This window comes from Lepisosteus platostomus, chromosome 2 (assembly GCF_059453375.1).
Source record: "Lepisosteus platostomus isolate fLepPlt1 chromosome 2, fLepPlt1.hap1, whole genome shotgun sequence".
In the NCBI taxonomy this organism is placed as follows: Eukaryota; Metazoa; Chordata; class Actinopteri; order Semionotiformes; family Lepisosteidae; genus Lepisosteus; species Lepisosteus platostomus.
The window spans coordinates 51,518,906-51,538,923 of record NC_142612.1 but is presented as its reverse complement, the minus strand read 5'-3'; the positions used below and the strand labels follow the sequence as shown (position 1 = coordinate 51,538,923).

General features: G+C 35.3%; 1 protein-coding gene across 2 annotated transcripts; it reads right to left on the bottom strand.

The window, feature by feature from the left end:
• Window positions 1-6,256: 6,256 nt before the first annotated feature.
• On the bottom strand, window positions 6,257-13,602 carry LOC148676440 (uncharacterized). 2 transcript variants are annotated; one of them, XM_088608154.1, is made up of 6 exons: window positions 13,455-13,602; window positions 12,474-12,827; window positions 11,305-11,451; window positions 8,237-8,365; window positions 7,908-7,957; window positions 6,257-7,169 (listed from the first exon to the last, which is right to left on the bottom strand). In XM_088608154.1, exons 1-6 carry the CDS (start codon window positions 13,501-13,503, stop codon window positions 7,035-7,037), a joined length of 864 nt encoding a protein of 287 aa, XP_088464280.1. In that variant the 5' UTR covers window positions 13,504-13,602; the 3' UTR covers window positions 6,257-7,034. The 2 variants fall into 2 exon arrangements, with proteins under 2 accessions (XP_088464280.1, XP_088464290.1); XM_088608164.1 differs by having other exon boundaries at window positions 6,257-7,166.
• Window positions 13,603-20,018: the final 6,416 nt, after the last annotated feature.

The window sequence follows — 20,018 nt, the reverse complement described above, 5'->3', positions numbered from 1 at the left end:
AGTTACTCTCATAAGTTACATTTTAAGGCCTCTTCTGATAGAAGTTTCAAAGTGTACTAGGTGCCTTGCTGATGAGTATCTTTAAAGTTAGTTTAATGCAAATAAAGGCTTTATAAGACCACGTGCATGTTGGTCTTGCTCATTTCTTCGATAGTTTCATTGTTGTTCTTGGTATCTTGGAGAAACTGACTGCCTCCAGCAAACTGTTCTTTATAATGTCAGTGAGTAAGCCTGAGCAGATAGTGTGATGGCTGTTAGGAACTCTTTCTTGCTGAGAATCTGATGAAAAAGGACCCTCAGCCAGCTAATCTTAAACCAACAGTAATAAAAATTCATCCTTGCTGCCACCAGGTGGCACCAAAGGGCTGTAACTCACAAAAAGCATCACTGGGGGTGAGAAAAGACACATCTTCACAGAAAAGAAGAAAAATATATAATTTAATTCAATCTAAAAGGACAGACAAAAACAATATTTCCGAAGCTTATCAAGAGAACCTCAGTCATGAAGTTGCACTCTAAAATAAAAGCTATTTTACGACCAAGGCCAATGCAAGATGAGTGACAAGGCAATTACCGTTCCTCATGCTTTTAAATGAGCCACTTATATTTAAAATCCACTTTTTATATAATGTCATGCATTCTACAGGGAGAGCAATTAATTTAAACCACAAATATTGAAGGTCAGTGATGAATTTCTAGGAAAATGTAAACAAAGGGCAACATTTGCAGCTCTCAAGAGCACTGGTATTTATAGATATGTACTTTTGATAGTTCAGACCCTTCTAGGAAAAATGGCAAAGGAAAATGATCAGAACAAAGCTTCAATTGTTACTACTCTGTAACAAAATGAATATACTGTATACAGATAAGTGTAAGCTCCTCCAGGGATTGAATTAAAAACGTCAGCAGTTCCCTTGGAAGGGGAGAATGCTATATGGTTTTCAAACAAACCAAAAATCATCAATGTGGCATTTATGCTTGGAGCCAAATGAAACGTCAGTGAAGAAATTTTGAATAAAAACTAATACAAATTTGTTGCAGAGTACGCAACTCTCATAAAGTTTAATTTTCCAGTTCAGAGTTTATTGCTGCTGAAGGGTGAAGGTTTGCACAAAATATTGTCAGTGCTTGGCCTCTTACATATTCGTGTATAAAGACAACAATGGAAAATATCTGCACTTTATAACACTGCGGTTTTAGTCTAATGCACAGAAGTAGAAACATATAGTTAATTTGTTATTTTCAAAATGTGGTTTTACCCTTTACTTGTTGCACTGTTGGAAATTAGGGTCTCGAGTGTGGTGATCAGAATATGTGTGACTGGGGGAACGTTCACACCCCTGACCAGAAAGGGCTGGGGGGGAGAGGAGGCGGAGGACTGTGGTCAGGGCTAAGTGCAGAGGTATGGCAGGCGTGTGGCCACTCATTCTCTGGCTTTTACCAAGAAGGCTATTTCTGTTTTCCACAGGATGTTTGTTTCAATTTGAGAACAAATTGTGGGCTTTTCAGGAAACGGGCTTCTCAATCATGTTCTTTTTATTGACGCAAATGCAACTAAGCATTTTTAATGTTGGTACAGACCTCCCCCTTCATGTAGCAGGCATTAACAGTTAGGTTTCAGCCCCCCCCAAAAATGTCACTTACTTTGTATAACAAGTGCATGTCATCCACGTGCTTCTGTTCTCATAAAACAAAGATTTGCCAGCCAAACTGAAACTCCTTCTTTTTCACACTTCACCTGGTGCACATACTGTAAATAATTGCACAGTTAGAAAATGGCTGCAATCAGTTATTTGTGTTGAAGCAGATGAGATAGTAAAATTTGATTAAAGGCAATACCAGCATAATTGGAGAAAGGCACCCATGACATTTGAGAAAAACGCATGAATGAAAAAAGACTTTCGATATATACTATCAAGGTTATTTGTAGGATAGATCATCAGTCTAATATAAAAGAATTTAGCACAACACAGCAGTGAGCCACAAGTGCAGCAGTCTGACCACTATAACACCAGCCAGCATTAAGAATTGTAATATTCTTGACTGTTTTTTTAATCTCAGGGAAAGTCATCTGTTTTTTATCTGTTCTCTTGCGCTCACTCAGATTGCCTATTTCTCCTTTAACCACAGGCACCAAACAAGGTGCCCGAAAGGCATTTTTAATATATTAAAAAGGATGTTAATGTATTAAAAAGGAGGATTGGATTCTTATATCTATATTGATACTTCTGCCTTCATTAATCCACTCACCTTTGGCAGAGAAGTGTTGGATACTTGCACTCAGAGTCCTGTTTTTTCTATTAACTAAAAAAGTGAGAGCAGGGACAGAAACTTTTAAACTCTTCCTAGGTCCTGGAGAAGAGGGGAAAGCACATTGTGGCTACACAATCTTACTTGATTATTCTTGTGTGGTCTACAGGACTAGGTGATGGATTAGGAACATTCTAGAGTCTGAAAACCAGCCCTTCCTGCAACACACAGACACACACTCCTTCCTTGCTTAACAATGTGAACCTTTTAAGAATTTGCTACAAACAAGAGGAAGCCATTCAGCCCATCTGCTACTTTTCTAGTTAAGAATTAATTTCAGTTTCAGAGGAGACATGACATAGTAGCTTGTTCCATTATCCTACAACTCTTTGGGTTAAAATACTTCCTGTTCTCATTTTTAAATTGACTTCTACGTAGTGTTTACTTGTATTTTCTAGTTCATGCTTCAGTTTTTTCTGAAGATCTTCCTGGGTTTACTTTTTCAGTGCATTTGAGGATTTTGAATACTTGTATCAGGTTTGTTCATAATCTTCTCTGTTGAATACCACAAAGGTTAATGAGTTTTGACTGCAAACACAACTCAAACTAGTATTTTGACTGTAAAGTGTGTCACACTCCATACAACTATGGCATTTATGAAATGAAAGCATGCTCTTATTTGCAAATAAGTGACTTCAGCTGTTCTCAGTTTTCCATTAAATTTTTATATGGTTGTACTTTTTGAGTATTAGAACATACAACATTCATGCTGGAGTAGCACTAAGGTGAAAGAGTAACTTCGAGGTAAATTGGAAAGAAATAATAAAATATTACTCATGTTCAAGCAAGAACTGCATCAACGTGTGTTGGCTGCAAAGGTTTATTCCATACTGAAAAATATAAAGTAGTAGTTTTTTATATCCACTGTAGAAACACAACATTCCGGCTATAGAGCCTTTTTTGTACAGTATATGTTAAATATTACAGCAGCTCAACTACTTTACTTCTTATTGAGTTTACCAATTGGCCTACTACGCTGATGAACATGAAAGAATAAAGGTAACCTTTAGAGCAGATGTCATGAAAAAAATGACAAAAAATAAATATTTCCTTCTAAAATAATTAGAAGAAAACCTTTCTACCCACTTCACATAATGCTTCAGTGGTTAAATTCGTGGTGCCGTACATATTTCTGACGCCTGGTGGCACTAGCGTCATTTGAAATTTCTGTTAAACATACTCTGCTACTCTGCTGGTACTCTGCTTTTTACTAAGCACAAAAAACACATTCAATAAAACAGCAGTTAAATTAGGTGATTTCAAACCAGATGTTTTTATTCTTTTTTGGAAGTGGAGGTTTGGAAGAGGAAATAAATACTGCATCACAGGAGTTTATTAAATTTATTTAATTACATTGAATTAAAGCTTTTGTCATTATTTAATAACCGCCTAGTTTATTTATAAATAAATGTTTCATAACTTTGCAAACAATACTCTGATTAAATTTATTAAATTGCCCTCCTGGGATAAATAAAGTATTTTGAATTGAATTTTGAAAACTACGAGCCAACAGTCAAGCTAGATCAGCCTTTGAAATTAATTATATTAATCACTTGCATGAAAAATTACTCTAAAATTAAAACTACTTTAATGTGTTTTTAATCAATACCTCTATTATCAAAAACATTGTTGCTAAGTTTAAAATCTGACTGGCTTTATGGTATTAGATAAGATTTACAAATATACAGCAGGTTTATCTCTTAATAGCATTCGCTACACAAAAGCTATAAAATACACTAAATCTTATTTATTTTAAGCTTTTACATTCTGTAACTGTAAAAGGGGTCAGCTGCCTGGTTGCTTTATTTTTAGCTCAATAAATGTGAACAGCACCAAGATCTAGTGTGATTTCTGGTCTGAGTTAGACTTTGTGGTGGTTTTCAACTGCTAGGAGGTGTAAAGGTTTGTCTATAGGTCAGCCTTCCTGCACTGGCTGTTTTGACAGTAAAAGAACGCAGTGATATTGCCAATGGAAAATAACTCACAGCCCACCGGATGCTACCAAGCGAAGGTGAAAAAAAACCAGAGCACACATGAAAGAAAAAGTTGTTTTATGTGTTTTTGGAGAAAAAAAGCCTGTTTTGTTGCATGAGAAACCCTGGTTCGACATGCAGTTCATTTGTGGGAATAGCCATCAAGCCCTTTTCATTTCATGTGAAGTCTTCTGAGAAAACATGTGCTTTAGAAGAAAAAATCTTTGTATCAGAAGTTCTCTTTTAGAGAACTCTCTCTAGAGATAAAAACTGAAGATGGAGAATTACTCCATCTCATCTCATACCATACTTAAATTATGGTTTTAAGCTAAAAAAAGCAAGGCAGTTGGTTGGGCTGATCCAGCCTTATTTCTGTGGGACAGCGATCTACAGTGTATGCAATGTGTGTGCCCTGTAAATGGGAACCCATCTCCTCCATAGACACTCGTCTGATTCATTTTCCACAATCAGACCTAGGACATTCATATTACTCAGCCTTCTTAGACTTGATCAGTAATAATGGAGAATACCATTGAGCTGGGTAATTGAATTGTAATAACTGTTACATTAAAACTGTATTAACAGTTTTCAAAACTAAGGGTACTTATAAATGGTTTATAGCATGCATGTTATGAAAAATTGTGTAGTTTTATAGTAAATAATCTTATTACTAGTTGATCTATTATAAATATCTATTATATTCCTAATTCTCATTATTGCTCATTTGAGTATTGCTCATTTATTACTGACCAAGTAATGAACAATTTTATATCTTTGTTATCCATGATGTGTTAATAAGCTAGCCATAAAAATCGAATATAAATCTAAACTAAAATTATACTCAATATACAATATTCTTAGTCTTAACATCACAAACAACTTAAGAATCGATCATTAAAGTTAAATAACATCTCACTTCAACCCCTCTACAGAAATAAACAACTTTGTAAATGAATAAACAACTAAACAAATGGATGAATGAATTTGTCACTGAATGCTTTGCCCTCACATATTTTAAATAATATATTGCATTTTTGTTGAGTTCAATGTGAAAAGCCATCATGACCTCCAACAAGCCACAATTCAACTTGATCTCAGCAGTACTCTACCTGTAGTTTTAAAAGGTGAACTGCTCCACATTAAAAAAAAAGATTAAATATATCCTGTGGAAACTCCAGAATAATGGAATATTACACACAAAATGTCATCAGAAAAGAAGTCAAACATCAACATTATGCAGATTTAATTATTCATTGTATGAAACATACTACATAATCCAATATCCATTAAAATGGACATTACATAACATACAACAAATTTTAAATATGAATCTTTAGAGTAGATTAACAGGGTCTTCAACAAATTAATAATTATTATTGAAGATTAAAATCATGTAGACATTGAAATATCTGTATTACAGCTGTGCACTATTTTCTGATTGAATAAAAATTTAAAGTATGACTGCTAAAGTTGCTGCATCAAGACAATGCTGTAATAATAATAATGTAATATGTAAATGTAATAATAGTGATTATATACTGTTATATAATTATTATATAGACTGTTGTATAACAATAACAAATAACATCATCAACAAAAATAATATCAAATAAATTAAATTGATTGTCTGTGCATTGCTTTATTAAACAGTAACAACATCAACAACAACAACATTAGTAATAATATAACAGTAATAGTAATACATTTTATTGTATTCCAAGTGAAAAACAGGACTGCACTATAAAAAATAACTAGGCATTTGTCTTTGGAATGGATACAATAAAAACATATTTTGTATTTTAGTAGTACCCTTAGTTTTTGGCGTTTGTGTAAATTTCCACCTGAACTACACATGAACTTTTGTAGGATTTGAGGTACAGTATTAACCTTCTACTTCAGGGACTTGTTTACTGAACTATTTGCATGCTATAGAAAATAATATGCAAATCAAAGCAAAACAAGACTGTTTCTTATAAAATCACTTAAGTGTTAATTGCACTGTTTATAGAATGTTTCTAAGTTGTATTCATTTTGTAACAGATTGTTAGTTAACAGATTGCCTCTATCATAAATGAACTGACATAAATATTTGCACTCCACTGCCGCTTGATAACTACTCTGACCCTGATACCAGAGGATTATAAATTATTTGAACTACGAACTACAAATTTTAAAAGCTCTACAAATGGCCCATTGGCTCATCAAGTTGAAAACCTGTTCAGTTAAATATATAATTTATTAATTAATAATTACAATAATTATATTTCATATGCACAATTATGAATAATTAGATTTGACTTTCACACAAAAGCTGTTTTGTTGTATGAGCACCTGAATTTTCTGGCAATAAACAGCATTACCAAGATCATCTTTGTTGCTTTCCTAAATTAAATGACAACTAGACAAGAACTTGGATGAGGCAATATAAACATTTCTGTCCCTTTTCTAAGATGCCTTTACAGGTTCAACAAGTTTAGCAGCTTCATGGTCACATTTAATGTATGTTCTCCATTCCTAAATAAAATGTCTGAAATTTATTTACACTGAATTTCAAGTCAAAGTCATATGCTCCTTTTGCTAGTTAGTATCTGTATGAGCGAATGAGAAACATGATGTAAATAAAAATAATAGGCTAACTTAGGCTAACAGCTGGGCTAATATCCCAGCCTGTGTGGGGGTCTGAGGGCGAATATACTACATTTTAGATCAGAGCTCTGCCGGGGTAAATGTACAGTTTCTTGCCAGAGAGCCTCAGTGTCTCGCCACAGAGTACACGCATTGCAGCATCTCAGCCGTCCTCTCCTGCCTCCCTCTCGTCTTCTCTCTGGGGATGTTTCTGCTCTGGGAGAACTTTAAAGCTGTATAGTGGAGCGTGTCCTTGCCCTGCTTATTAAGAAAAAAAGCGAATATAACAATGCATAATAGGAGTTACATCCATTAACACAACAGGGGTTAATGGTCATTATGAAGAGTAACACATATAAAGCAAATTGTAAATCATTTTGTAGTATAGCCTAGACAAAATCTCAGGACAATGGCTCCCTTTTAATTAAAACTGATGTTTGAAACACATAATTGATGCTCAGAAATTAGTGATATAAATGCTTTCCTTCAATTAAACTGTACTAGCAGGTGGAATTGTACAACACTAAAAGGGTCTGGCCTAAAGATATAGCAGGTAGCGATGTTTTCTTTGCATATTTGTATAAATATATTTATTTGTAACAGAAGAATTCTACGTTGTTTAGTTGTTACCTGGGGGGTAAATGTTAACACGTGCACTGAGCATACTCTTACAGTTTTGTACTGGCAGAAATATTAATGAGATTACAAAATAAACTGAAATCAGATTTAGATAACCTTATTTAAAGCGGTTAATATAACGGTATTATGCTAGTTTTTTATACTGATAATATTTATTTTCTTGTAAGAAGTACCAACTAATTGCCATTACGTGTAGCCATGCTAATATAGCGCCAATAACATTGTTATAATGTATAACAACAATAAAATACAATAGCATAACCTATAAATATTATGCATTTAATTAAAATAGTTTTGTATTGATTACATTGATTATACTGATTTCATCAACACTTTTTTACTTAATTTTGTGAAGTTTACCTGTTCATTGTTCATGTGATTTGTCTGGAGGGTGTTTTCGGAATTTACTCCTAACATTTAAAGAAAACAGACAAAGGGAAGGTAAAATAAATTAAACACAAAGAGAAATGTGGAGAAAGGGTGGGAAATGTGATTTTCATTTACCTACATTCTGATGTTAGACACTATTTCTCGCCTTTATTTGTCTGGAGGTTGTCTGGAAAATTCGGGCAAAAACAAAATGTTTGTACGCCATCTTTGCAAAACGGAAAAAAATATAACGGATTTTATCATTATGGGCCCCACTTAATAAACAGCAGTGCATGGCCGATCGTACCGAGATGCCTTACCTTTGCAGACCGGGCAGTGTCCGCTGTATGTTTTTCTGCAGAGCAGCACCGTGAGTGCGCTGAGGAGCACGGCGCTCAGCACACCCAGAGCCACGGTCACACGCTGAAACAACTGGTCATGAAAGACGGCTGCATCGAGACAACACAGGACATGCTTTTAACATTAACGCTCGGAAACTACACTCCACATAACGTTTTACAATTATACATCAGAGGTTTAACAACAGCACTCCTGCTTACCAGTTTTTGTTACCTCTGACCATTCTACAGTGTTCAAGAGGGCATTGATTAAACGAACAACAGTCTAAAAAATCAATCTTTTCAAACTGATTTGTGCTGTGTCTCTACCGTCCTTTGAAAGATGCAATATAATGTTCACCTTTTACAAACTCAAAGTAGCATGTAAAGTAATACAATTTATGTAGCATGGACTAGACAACTCCCTGGACACATTTCGGGGAATATTCACGCACAAGTGTAAAACAAGGATACAGAACTTTTACGATCAAACCCATCCATCCACTTTCTAATCATTACAGGCTCGTGGGGGAGCAGGAGCCTATCCCAGTAAGCAACGTATGCAAGGCAGGGTACACTCTGGAAGTAATGCCAGTCCCTCGCAGTTACAATCAAATATATATTTTTTAATATTCGCATCAAAAGTCACTGATTTCTTAAAGGTGTATAAAGGAGCATAAATCGAAGAGGTCATTAAATATGTTTTTTAATGTTAATATTGCTTGTTCAATATTAACAAAACATTTAGAGTAAAACCTGGATGATTCACTGTTCCAGCGTGAGAAAAAGTGCAACTATTAAATTTATTTTTTACTCTAGCACAGCAAAGAGCAGTGTCTGTATACGGTGTCTGCACTCTAGCTGGGTACACACAACACTAAGCTTCTGTTTCCTGTCATTGAGGTCACAGGAAGTGTTCAGTCACTGTGAGTTACTGATTCTAAAAAAAACCTGTTGATCTCAGATTTACCTTATAAGGTGAGGCACTGTTTCTTAGATAAAGGCCCTGCCTTCTTGCAAAGTAACCACAAAAATAGATAGCACAGGGAAAAAAAAGACAAAACTCATCACATTGAAACATCACTGGAACCTATCTGAATATGTGGCATTGATAGCTTCAACATTGATAGAGTCTTAATCTCTATTGGTTTTTAATTTACAGCACAGAGTGACACATCTAAAATTATGTTTTTACCACTCTAAGACAAAAAAAATGTGTGTACATGGTCACCCCAGGTCTGAACAGCTACCGTACAATTTGCACACTCATTGATTATGATGTAATGAGGCAAACACTACTACTTCTGATAAATGCATTGATCAGGTGAGTATCCTTCAGGCATGAGTCACCAATAAAGATAATGAATAAAGTGAAAAATGACTAACAATTTTCATTTAATCTTTATTTTTAACAATATAATTATTATTTTCTCATTAGGCATTAGTGAGAGTGTTCACATCTGATAGGAGATTTATCCCACATATCTTAGATTTGAAGCAATCACACCCTCCACCCCCAGATCCTTGTTCAAGATAAGAAATGATATGGAACAGACTGCTCCAGACAAGGATATACATACAAGGATAAGGATATGTAACAGACTGCTCCAGCTTTTCCATTACAAACTTCACTAGTTGGTACTCCAGTTGCAGCTCAACACTGGTGGGCAGCTGTTCTCTGCTGTTACCACTGATCCACATGTCTCTCTTGTGAGTCTAATCTATAGAGACAGTTAACTGATGAGCCCTAAAGGGGGCCTCAGTGTGTTCTATCAAGTTGAACTCTATTAGTCACAGTAGCACAGTCATAATTCAGCAAGGGTCTGCAGCAGAGCTGCAAGAGCTCAGAGTAGCCTGGACGTAAAATAGCACTGTCTCAAAGCCAAAGGTCTTGACACCTTCTTCTGTAGTGTGGTATAGCCCTGATTGCCAGCTGCTTTCAATTTCTTTTAGACCCTCCTTCTTTCTGAGAAAAAGGTAATGCCATCCCCCATATATCTCTACAGTTTTTGCTTCAGGCCCATGACATTGCCATCTTTTCCTGACACGTGTGTAGCTGAGCTGTCCTCTATGGGATCAGCCCTCTGCAGAGACACTGGTCACCCCAGGCCTGAGCAGCTACAGTACAGTTCACACACTCATTGACTATGCTGTAACTAGGCAAACACCACTGACTTTGATAAATGTTAATCAGGTTAATATCCTTGATACATGAGTCACCAAGAAAGATATTGACTAAAGGAATTAAATAATTTTCAATTATCAATATTACATGATATCAACATGCATCAAGACACTGATAACAAGAAAAAATTCTAGGCTCTGCAGGTCTTTTTAGAAGTCCAGAGAAGTGATTGTGAGTCACTGATTTGAAGCCTTGGAACACATAAGCATGATCTATTTAACAATATGGTGTTAAGTGGCTGATATGATACAATAATCTTGGATTTGGACTCTACCCTTGGGTGGATCAGACTAGTGCAGGGTTGTGACGGAAAACCACACACCACACCAAGGACTGTTGGCCCTTCCTAATCTAGTGCCAAATACCTGGGACTCACAAGACTTTTGACTGGTCATTGAGCTAACATGGCACATAAGATATATTGTAGTTTAAGATATAGATTACAATGAAAGCAATTATTCAATTTGATTTATTGCACATAATAATTGATTAATTTATTAAGATTACCCATGTGTCAGGGTCAATGAGAGGATTGAAAAAGTTCCATCTAGTACAGTTGAAATAAAAGAATGAAACTAACAAGCAAACATAAATAAAAAAAATGTTTGTTACATAATACTAATGACAAAAATCTCAAACTATTAACAGACTTGCTCCATGAAAAGTTATCTCAATAGTCTTAAGGTGCTCAAAACTATTTTAGATTGCAAATACTAATTTATAAATGTGAGAGTTCTTCAATGATTCAATGCATTTTGTAATCTGTTCTTTTCTTGGTTATACTGTATACATGCATGCACTTAGTATACAAAGTGATTCTTTATGCAGACAAAAGGTATAGTACAGTGCCAATATTTTAGTTTACCTGCAGTGTGAGTTGTATTAGCAGATCCTAAGATTCTTCTAGAAGTACTGCAGGGAGCTCCAGCTGAGACACAGTGGAGACACAGCTGCTCCCCTGAGTGCTGGGACACACAGCTTGCCTCACACACACTGTTCCTGGACTCACTGCCTGAAACACAGACCAAAGGCCCTAAGTGTTCTGCTTAATTCTAAAAAACTGTGTCTTACTGTAACTTATTGTATCTTACAGTGGTAATGGTTTCAAAAATATATGATGAATCCAAAACACGTGCATCTGTCTAAATATTTAATTTGTAAACATGTGCACATGATACATTGACAGTTAATTTTCCATGATGATATGCGGTCAACAGTATTTTTAAACATCCATGAAGAAATCTAATTATAGTTCCATTGGTTAGAAAGTACAGGGGATGTAAATTCATTTATATGGCCCTTATTACTAATAAATTCTGAAGAGAACATTAAAACAGCACCATTAATGGGATATTAAGAGATTGTTTTTAATTATATGTTCATAAGTCAGATATTTGTCAATGTTAACTACTTTATTAATATTTACTTTGGTGTTAGCCACTGGGTTTATCATACACCTTTATTTATTAAAAGTTTATTTATTTATTTTATTAACCAATTATATTGCCAAAATTCTTTTTTTTTTCCTTTTAAATTGATGGGTATGTCTTTGTTTTTTTTTTCAGCTTATGAATGGTGTAAGGCGTTGTAATAGGGAATTGCATAAATATGAAAACTTTCTTCTCTGATGTTCTTATTTGTTCTTATTTTATATTATTCAAAAAAACTAAAAAGTAAAAGCATGCAATTTTGCATGAAGAAGATCACAAAAATAATAAAAGACCAGTTAAAGAGACTCTAAATCAATTGAAATAATCTTTCTAGTTCTTACCATTAGTAAGAACAAACTAGATGTGTTTGCTGGTCATACCTTCTTAGATCTTGAGAAAATTCTGATTAGTTTTGTTTATGTGGACTGCCTATTATAATTCATACTCCAGAATGCTTTCCTAATTCTTTTCCCTCATACCTCATGCAGAAAACATGATAAACATTAAGCAGTAGTTCTCATACTGGTACTAATCTGTTTATAGCTAGGTGTGAATAAAACAAAAGGAATAAAACTATATGCATGTGGCAGTCGCTCTTGTGTACCTGTCAGCAAGAGTGTGGTTCCATTCCCAAACTGCACATCAGTGTAACTCTGGAATCCACAGTAATAAGTGGCCACGTCTGAGAGCTGCACCTGGGAAATTTTCAGGGTGAATTGGCTGTACATTTTCTTCATTGTGAAACGGGTCGTGTTGTCCAATTCATTGTAGAAAGTGGCTTTATCTGACTTCCCAAATGAAGTCAGGAAATATCTGGGAGGGTGACCCAGGACCTGTTTGAACCAAACCCAGTTTATGAGTTCTTCTGTGAAAATAAAACACTCCAAAGAGACAGAGCCTCCGAGTCCCGCTGTCACCGAGAGATGAGGCTGATCAACCACATTCTCAGGAATGACACCTGGAAGACACAGACCAGCATCAGGTAGTTTTAGGATAGTATAACACTAGAATACATTTATAGAAGAGATAGGAGATTTTTCCTATCTACCAGTTTTCAATAAATTTGCCAAATTTTAAATTCAAATGAACTTCTTTGTTTTTTTTTTTCACAAAAGATTGTACCAACGATGATTGTATATTTGAATGATGTTTCATTAATATGCAATACTGTGAAATATATTTTAACAAATTAAACGCACAGAAAAATAAAGTGTAAGAAGTGCACTTCATATATGTGCATAAAATTTAAATTCAATTTTAGCAAGTATAATTTAACATATTCAAAAATGCTGTAATTTCTAGGTGATGCATAGTGGATGTGAAAATCTTTAACTGTAAATTTTGCATGTTCTTGCCTCAAAATGGTCAAGATCTGAGCAGTTTAGCACATTGAAGAAGAGAAGAAGCTTTGTGGTTACACGAAAAATGGTATTGCTTTAATCCATAAAATCACATTTAAATCACATCAAACATAAAAGCAATGGTTAATAATTAAACAAACAACCTTTTACACCTTTTGAATCATTGTGATACCGTTTTATGATTTTTAAGGAACCTGGTAAAATAATTCAGGTTTTAAACTTACCTGTACTGGTACTGAAGAAAATGATGAGTCTTACCCAAAGTCTGGTCATTTTAAGAGCTCCACTGTGTTATTAATCATTTAATGGACTGAGGAACCAGTATTGAAAACTAGGCAAGAGAATGATAGGCGGGCAATTGAGAGTTTGTATTACTGCAATGGGCGTATTTCACCAATACCTCTTCCAACACCCACTGAAATATTCAGGTCTGTAACTGCAAAGATTTATAAAAACCCAAGAAGATTCTGATCAACATCTTCAAATGAAACAAATATCTTTCTTAGTTTAAGTGTAGGTGTTTTAATACTTGTCAGTTATCACATTCAAAAAAGATAAGACTCAAATTTCTTTGAAGAATATTAACAATTGGAATAATTTCTTAACATTTTCTTATAAATCAGAGTTTTTTTAATTGCATGTTTTTTCTCAGATTTGTTTTCATTAGGTGAGAAAAAAATGGCAAATCTTGATTTAACTAAACAACACAGGAGCTACGTTACTTAAATCTGAAACCACATGAGACGATTTTGAGGTATTCATTCTTTCTTACTTAACAAGTATTTCCTTAGGTTAAGACTCTTTTAGAATTACATGTGATACATATAGTAGTTGAAATTCATCTATGAAAGTGGTTGTTTTCTGCTATTTGATCTGATTCAGGGATTTTGTAATAACATGTTCTCTTACACAGACTTTGTAGATTTGAAGGTTCTCCAAGACCAGTTAGTTTTGAAACTAATTTTGTTTTTCAGATTCTAAGCTATTCTGTAAAATTTTAATAATGGTTCTATATTACAACAAACTGTCTTTCTTTCTCATAACTATTTTTCACTAGGAATGACAACAACCAAGAATTAAGTGTAATAAAACATTATTGAGTATTTTAACTTACAGTCATTTGACTTGGCTGAGGGCTAAACTCCCGACCATAGGATGAGGAGAATATGACCTCCATGCAGATTGAGAAGTGACCAAGTGGCAGCTGCAGAGGTGGAGATGGGGTGGAGCTGGATGAAAAACATTTATTTGGAAAGAATTATTGGGGATTATGTACAGCATTTATAGTGTTTAAGTGGGGAAATATCATCAGGATTGATTACAAATTACTGGCAGCTGAGACTGATTGAACATAGCTGTTGACAGATCCCCTCCCAAGTGTATAATATACATACAGTATAAACATTTCAAATGTATTGTGATATGTGCCTGAGTACAGTGAATTGTTTACATGTGTGTTTCCTCACATATCAAGTTATATTAAAAATTAAATAACAAATGGCATCACAAATTGCTGGACACACGAACCTGATGAGTATCAACGACACAGTGAAAAGTAGCCCTGTTAACTTAGGAGTAACAGTGTAAAATATTAGTATGCATAAACGTATGGTTAACAGCAATATACATTACAATAGTACAGAATACAATAGTAGCAGTACACATTAGAATTACTGTAATTTTCAACAGCATTCAAATAGCAGCAATATGCGAAAACTGAGTAGTGACAGAATTGTGAGTTCAGTTCAAAAGCAGTGGGGTATAAAGTAATACACTTTATTTCATATAGTACTTTTAAAGGTGGCTTCTCAAAGCTTTTAAAGTTGGGGTAGGAGGATTAAGAGGTGGTGTTCAGAAGTCTTATAGCTATGAGAAAGAAGCAATCTTTGAACCTAGAGTTATGGGCTTTTATAACCTTAATCTTCTGAAAGAAGAAAGAAGAAAGAAGAGAGAAATCTGCATGACCTGGGTGGTTTTGATCCTTAATTACCTGCCATTCTGAGGCAGCACATAGTGAAGATGGTCTGAATGGAGGGGAGTCCTGTACCAGTGATGGCTTGAGCTGTCTCCACCTCCTTCTGTAGTTTCTTTTATAATCATGAGCTCATTACCAATTACCTATGTGATGGAATCAAGTCAGGTTTTTGGTGATGTGAATGCCCAGAAACTTGAAGCTGCTGACCATCTACACAGCAGCCCCATTGATATAAACAGAGGCGTGGCCTCCTCCCTGTTTCCTGAAATCAACAGCAACCTCCTTAGTTTTGCTGACGTTGAGGGAGAGGTTGCTGTCCTGACACTATACCACAATTCTTTCCTGTACTCTGTTTATTTGTGATCAGATCTACTGTACAACGGTTGTTTTATCAGCGAACTTAAAGATGGAGTTGGACATGTGTCTAGCCATACAATCACTGGAAACAGGGAGAAGACCTGGGGGAGTCTTCTGTTTTAAGGATCAGTGTGGAGGAGATGTTGCTGCCTATTCTCATAGATTCAGATCTACCAATATCAGAAAAGTATTCAGGATCAACTCCAACATCTTGGTGACCAACTTGGATGGGATTATAGTTTTAAATGCTGAACTACAATCTATGAATAGTAATTTGGCATAGTTATTTATAAAATCTGATGGACAGAACAGTAACTCTTTACCAGGCATATTATATTACTGGAGTGTTGGAGGGAGAATGCCTTGCACAGAGAAGTGTAATTCCACATTCATAAATGTAACTCATGTTGTTGCTAATTAAGTGTGTATACTAGCTATATGACCTGCTTTTTCTTGAGGATCTGAATATTTGGTTTGACGAAAGAAAGGATATCAGCTTCACTAATGTTTTTTACTTTTTCTTTTATTTTACCCCAAATACATACAGCACATCATAATGACCCTGCTCCACTCCCCAGTTCATCTTATTGCCCCCCGGCCCCATTTCCCAGTCCTCATGGTGTGATTACAGTAGGTATTCTATTTGAATCCCCAAATGTAGTGTTCATTATATACTATGGTGAGCAACGTCAGATTACACATGGCTTACAAAATTACTCAAGTTGCCAGATTTAGTTTGCATTAATAACAATCTAATAATATGATATTACATTATATTATATGGAACTCATTGTCTCTTCTATTTCAGTGACTACCAATTTATTCTCCTTATTCTCATTGCGAATAAAACACAATATCAGAAGGAAGAGTATTTTAACACACAGTTGAACTCGACCAGCTGATTAGTCTTGAACATAATCAACTACAGGTCTCGAGTAGTCCTCTTATAAAACGCCTTTGTGTGCATGTAATTGCAGGTATATTTATATGTACATCCAAGTCATTGAAAGGAGGCTAAGGTAGTCTTGGGGTTGGATACTCTGGATACTCATATTCTTTTCACAGGGAGTGATGATATAGCTTCCAACCTTGTTTCAACTAGTAATATTGGTATGGCTGAAATTTTGAGAACTTCCTTAACTAAAAATAAACAGGTATACAGTAAACAGTACTATTAAAAAAGTGATCTAGATTCAGACATAACCTAGAAATCTTTCTGGAGAAGAGAAAACTATACTTAAATGAATGATGCAAAACACATTAATTATTAAAACATGTAAAAAATAGAATTGTGAATCTTTACACATTTACCTCATTTGCTCTTTTGACACTGAAAATGGAATTTGGATTTCCATAGAATTCAGGTTTTAGATCTTACTGGGAAAGAGGAGATGTGCATCTCTGCTAATTGTTGTAAGTGGGGGACAGAGAGTAGAGTAGTACAGCATAGTACATGAAGAGTACATGAAGAGTCATCATGCCTATGAGGAAGGAGAGATAATATTTTATTATGATAGTATTTCCATAATTACTCATCAAGAAAAGAAATAATAGCTGTACATCAAATGTTTTTGAGATAGAATGAAGAAAAAAACTAAGAGTTAAGATACACTAAGTGTTTCTTAAGTGCTATTGTTTTCAACTGTGCATCACATTTCATATCACAGTAATGCTTTCGGGAACCTAGAGTGAGAGAGTGAATTGCTGCTCAGAAGCTTATGCTGAGGTACATCAAAAATACTTGAAATAGGCACAAAAGTACAAAATATGTTTGAGTTCTTCATCTCCAAGAGCGCAAGAGGGCACAAGAAAAAAAACACAAAAAGCAAAACAAAAACCCTGACAAAAGCACAACAAAGAATAAAAAAAGCTAAAGCTGATACTCATTTTGTTAACTGTTGCTGTTTAATAAAGTTATTTATAGTCCTGAAATGCAAAGCTATAGCCATAACTCAAGGTAACTAGGAGGACATGTGTACTCCATACTTATTTATATTCCAGCTGAAATAAGAATAAATTATTCCTTAGAAATTCAGACTTTACCACAAAAGGCAGTAGAACACATCCAAGGATCTAATTCAATCGATTTTTGAAGGAAGGCAGAGTATCATCTTAAATAACATTTCTCTGTAGTTTGTTTCACACTTCAAATTATAGCACTTCCTTACAAAACTTTGGTGAAGGAAGTGCCTCTTCCACATAGTTTCCATTTTGACTGCTAGTTCATATTTTACTGTTCTTTGTGAAGAGATCTGCTGTGCTGACTTTATAAATGCCTTTGAGGAATTAGAACACTTATATCAGGTCCCCTTATATCCCATCTGTTCAAGACAAAGACAAACTGGGCACGTACTGGGCACAAGCTGTTAGCCAAAGCAAGGAAAAATCTCTTTCTCTGTCTGCATCAGAACCCTACTAGCATAGAGAGGCTGTCACTGACAAACCGATCAAGACCAGATTTTTACTGGCACAAAGTTTAAACTCATCAAGGACTTTTGGCCAACGGATTGTTGAATATTACGTCATTAATCACATCTTTTTCGAGGCATAATGATTATTCCAAATGCATGTTTGATGTTTAGTTTGCTATAGTAAACATACAGGAACAAGTAATAAGTGTATTCCATGCTGAAAAGAGAAGAAAGGAAACACAACGTTTCGGTTGTGGAGCCTTCTTCGGGTGTGAGTAAACATAGTAAACATACTAAGACTCGGAGACCGCTTCAGAGAACACGTCAGGGCTGTGAAGATTAAAGATCTCTCCAAGCCCATTGTTTCTCATTTCACCTCTGACGGCCACGACCACTCTAATCTCTCCGTCTGTGTTCTCAAAGACGGTTTTCCGAACTCATACATCAGAAAGACCACCGAAACTAAAATTATTCTGCAGCTAGGATCACACATTCTCCCTTCCCTTAACGACAGATTACTGTTCTTTTAAATTTTCTCCATTCATTGGAAGTTTCATTTCACACCTCTCTGCACCCATTCTGACTTCACACCTCTTGATTGGCCTCTCTTTCTGTCCCCTGCTCCCGCCTCTCACACCCCCTCCCTCTCAACCTTTGTTCTCCCGCTACTTTACCTTTGCCTACTGCCCTGTCTCTCTCACACCTGAAGAAGGCTCCACGGCCGAAACGTTGTGTTCTCTTTCTTCTTTTTTTCAGCATGGAATAAACCTATTACTTGTTCCTTTGCAGCCTACGCATGCTGACGCAGCTACCCACCTGAACTAGTAAACATACTGTATATTTACTTGGGTCTGAGAATATAAATGTGATTTAGTTAAATGAGACTGATAGAACCTATGAGGTAAACTGTAATACTTTATAGCTGATGTATATTTTAACTCTGAAGATTGTAGCTGTGAACTCTGATCTTTGTAACCCCTGAGTGAATGATCACCATTCTGTGTTCTCAGCAGATCACTTCACAGATCTACTGTATATTCTATTACATTTGTTGCTTGTTATGCATGTTTTGGTTATATCAATAAATTGTATAATGTGTATTTAGAATCCAAGTGTGAGACTTAATTATGATGTTTGATTGATTCCTAAAAGTCATCAAGTACTCTCTCAATTTACTGTTGGCAATTTTTGATTGTTACGGCAAATTAAAACCCCTACTTGTACAGATGCAGCCATTCAAAGTACGCGGCACAGACACGTACCGCGGGTAATTGGCTATGGCCTCATGCATCGTGACGCAAAATACTGCGGTACGTGATTGGTTGACCGACAGGGGCACTCGTGGTGCATTGGTCGGTCGTAGAAAGATTTAAATGTCTTTACTGTGCCCGTTTTAGTAATGAATATTTATATGGAATTTTACCACTGAAGGGAAATCTTAGTAGCTGAGCATAAAAAGAATAGGAGCATACTGTAATGCGTGTGAAGGCCATAAACGATATTAATTTTGGAACATAAACATACAGTATATGGCTGGTCTCGGTACTTTAAAGAACTTTAATGAAAAAATACACACCAGTATTCCATTTCTCCCTAAACATTTTAAGCATCAAAGTCTTTAATTATGATACCGGAGTCAACAAGCATACTTTTAGAATTTGATTGAAAGGGAATATAATATGGAATCGCGTATCTAAAGAAATTAATAATGATATAATTATATGTACCGCAACACAAGAATAGTACACGCTGTACAATGTCTGTTGATACTGTTTCTGTAGGGCTTTTTCAACACTCCTCATGTGACCTTGCCAGTGGCGCTGTTGGTTAGGTTCCTGACTTATACATCACACGTTGGGTGTTTGAATCCAGCCAGAGCCATGACTTTTTTTTAACAAACATTTCTTTGAAAACTTTTCCCTGGGTCAGAGATTAAATGATTAAATAAAACTTCACTTGCACCAAACAAATTACCACACACTGAACACTGAACATGTTAACCCAAATATGTCTCACAATATTTTTATGGTACATTACTTTGCTAA

Excerpts from the sequence above, each read along its gene's own strand:
- LOC148676440 (XM_088608154.1), bottom strand. The coding sequence starts at position 13,503 with ATGACCAGACTTTGGGTAAGACTCATCATTTTCTTCAGTACCAGTACA. Across the intron at positions 12,828-13,454 it reads TTTCTTCAGTACCAGTACAG|GTGTCATTCCTGAGAATGTG; the intron begins GTAAGTTTAAAA and ends TGTGTCTTCCAG. Across the intron at positions 7,958-8,236 it reads ACACTGCCCGGTCTGCAAAG|GAGTAAATTCCGAAAACACC; the intron begins GTAAGGCATCTC and ends TTTAAATGTTAG.